The 2,338-nt window shown below is 45.1% G+C and overlaps 1 protein-coding gene across 1 annotated transcript; it reads right to left on the minus strand.

Moving 5' to 3' along the window:
* Positions 1-246: 246 nt before the first annotated feature.
* On the minus strand, positions 247-2,056 carry arl4cb (ADP-ribosylation factor-like 4Cb). The gene has a single exon (XM_060875751.1). The coding sequence runs from the start codon at positions 1,583-1,585 to the stop codon at positions 1,007-1,009; it is 579 nt and encodes a 192-aa protein (XP_060731734.1). The 5' UTR covers positions 1,586-2,056; the 3' UTR covers positions 247-1,006.
* Positions 2,057-2,338: the final 282 nt, after the last annotated feature.

Below are 2,338 nucleotides of genomic sequence, written 5' to 3' on the forward strand. Positions count from 1 at the left end.
CCCACCATCCCATTACAATAGCAGCCATGAGCTGGTAAATGCTTCACAAATTTTAAGCCAATTTGCTAAAAAGTAAGCAAAAGGAAACGTGAAAGGTGTTGCAGGATTTTCCCGAAAGAGAGATGAGAGTTAATTCTAGAAAAATCTTTGCGGTAATTTCTTCAGACATAATTTAAATTTGAAGACGCACAATAAAACAGGTGGATGAAATCGACTCCAAACAGCAAAGACATCAGATACATAGCATTTTCTCAATATATTTTAATTGAAAAATACTTCAGAATTCATCTTTTGACTGTGTAATACAATAATTTTTAGTTTTGCAATACAGTGTTGAAACTCACTACTGGTTTTGGTAAGGAAAAGTGCTAAGTGGTGGACTGAGGTTGCAAGCACGGAAATGGTAAACACCGTCCACCACACGTCATGTTCTTAACGGTCTTCATAAACCTGGATGTGTCCATGACTTTATGTTATCATAAAGTCCCAAACTCCCAAAAAAGCAGGCTTAAACTGTTAACCTTCAGTCTCACACAGGTCAGAACCAATCCCAAATGGAGTTACTCGTAAAGGATTTAGGCAACATTATTATTGTGATACACACAGTAATGCTTCGAGCCGGTCGTCAGAGAGAGAGAGAGAGAGAGAGAGAGAGAGAAAAAATCAAGCATCCCACGAACAAAAACGTTAACGTTCGTAATTCTTCACAGTGCTAAAGTAGAGAGCTCCTTCAGTATGACGACGAGGCTACTTGCACAGTAAGTCAACAGCAGCAGAAAAGGGAACCAGCCCTTTTTTCATTGTAGCAAGTTTTTTTCCTGTAAGTTCTCTGTGGCTCGAAACCACCCAGCAAGCCATACAGAGTCTGCAACATAAGTCCAACTGAAAACTGCCCGAATCAATCAATAATCCAATAATCGGTGCATCGCTGCGTTGGCACGTGACGATAAGCCCCAGGCTTGCAGAAAGGCATGAATGAGGGGGAATAGTTCCTTAAAGCCAAAGTTTATCGCTTCTTTTTCTGCTTTAGGGCTTTTCTTCGCTTCACAATCATCTCATACAGTTTGTCCATACCTTCGTGAAGCCCTTCGCCGATAATGGCACAAGCAGGCTGAACGTGGTACGCGGTGGACGGGGTCAACTCGTTGAGCGCCAGCTGCTTCTCTATATCGGCCACGGGCAGAGACCTGGGCAGGTCCTGCTTGTTGGCGATAACCAGCAGCGGTGTTCCTTGGTTCTCTGCAAATTTGGTAACCTTGTGCAGCTCAGTCTTGGCCTCCTCGAGCCGGTCTACATCCACCGAGTCCACCACGTAGATGATGCCATCCGTGCATCGGCTGTACGACTTCCAGAGCGGACGGAGCTTCTCTTGGCCGCCGACGTCCCAGAAATGACAGCTGATGCCCTTCGCTGCACCATTGCTCAGCTTGATCTTCTCTGTGTTGAAACCGATCGTAGGTACAGTGTTCACAAACTCGTTGAACTTCAGCCTGTAGAGGACGGTCGTCTTTCCGGCCGAGTCCAGCCCCAGCATCACGATGTGGAGGGACTGGAAGGCAGAGATGTTGGAAAAGCTGTTCCCCATTTCTTCCCGCTGTCCTCTGACAGAACCTGACAGGAACGGTTCAGTAGTAGCGGTTCAGTACCAGTAGTCTTAACCTGACGCTTTCGGCTGCGGATGACGACGGTCATAAGAAGATGCTCAAGGCAGAGGTGGTAGAAATGTTCTTAAAAAAAAGTCCTTAATCCTTGTTCGCACAGCTTTCCCGTAACAGTACAGGGATTATATCATGAACATTTGCATTCACCTCCATGAACAGGTTAAAACGCCATCTTTTCTGCTCCAGATCTCTCCATATTATATACAAACTGCTGCTTTTTCTTAAACATGACGCCTCTTAAAAGAAAAAGAAAATATCCTGTAGACTAAATACGATAATAATAATAATAATAATACTTAAAAATAAGCCGTGGTTTCCCTGTAAACGAATAGACGAAGCAGGTAAAATCAGTAGTCGGAGCACAAACACCGCCTCAGCACCAAACAGCTCAACAAACGAATGCTGAGAACTGCATAGCGGCGAAAGGGCTTCCAGAGGCTCCGCCCACATGCGCCTCCAAACACAAACGCGCTTTGATTGACACTCTGACTACGTCTCATGATTGGTCGAGAACAAAAAGAAACAACGCTTGTTTTTTCTTCCATCCCACCTCTACGCTCCGCCCACTGCCGTCTCCAGGCTGCACCATTTCCCGTCAAGTCACCTAGCACCTAGCATATAAACAGACATTCGCAGTTTATGAGTCAGGAGCTTTTCCGTTCCGTCTTAAAGTCTCT

Source organism: Tachysurus vachellii, chromosome 8, assembly GCF_030014155.1.
Source record: "Tachysurus vachellii isolate PV-2020 chromosome 8, HZAU_Pvac_v1, whole genome shotgun sequence".
NCBI classification, from domain to species: Eukaryota; Metazoa; Chordata; class Actinopteri; order Siluriformes; family Bagridae; genus Tachysurus; species Tachysurus vachellii.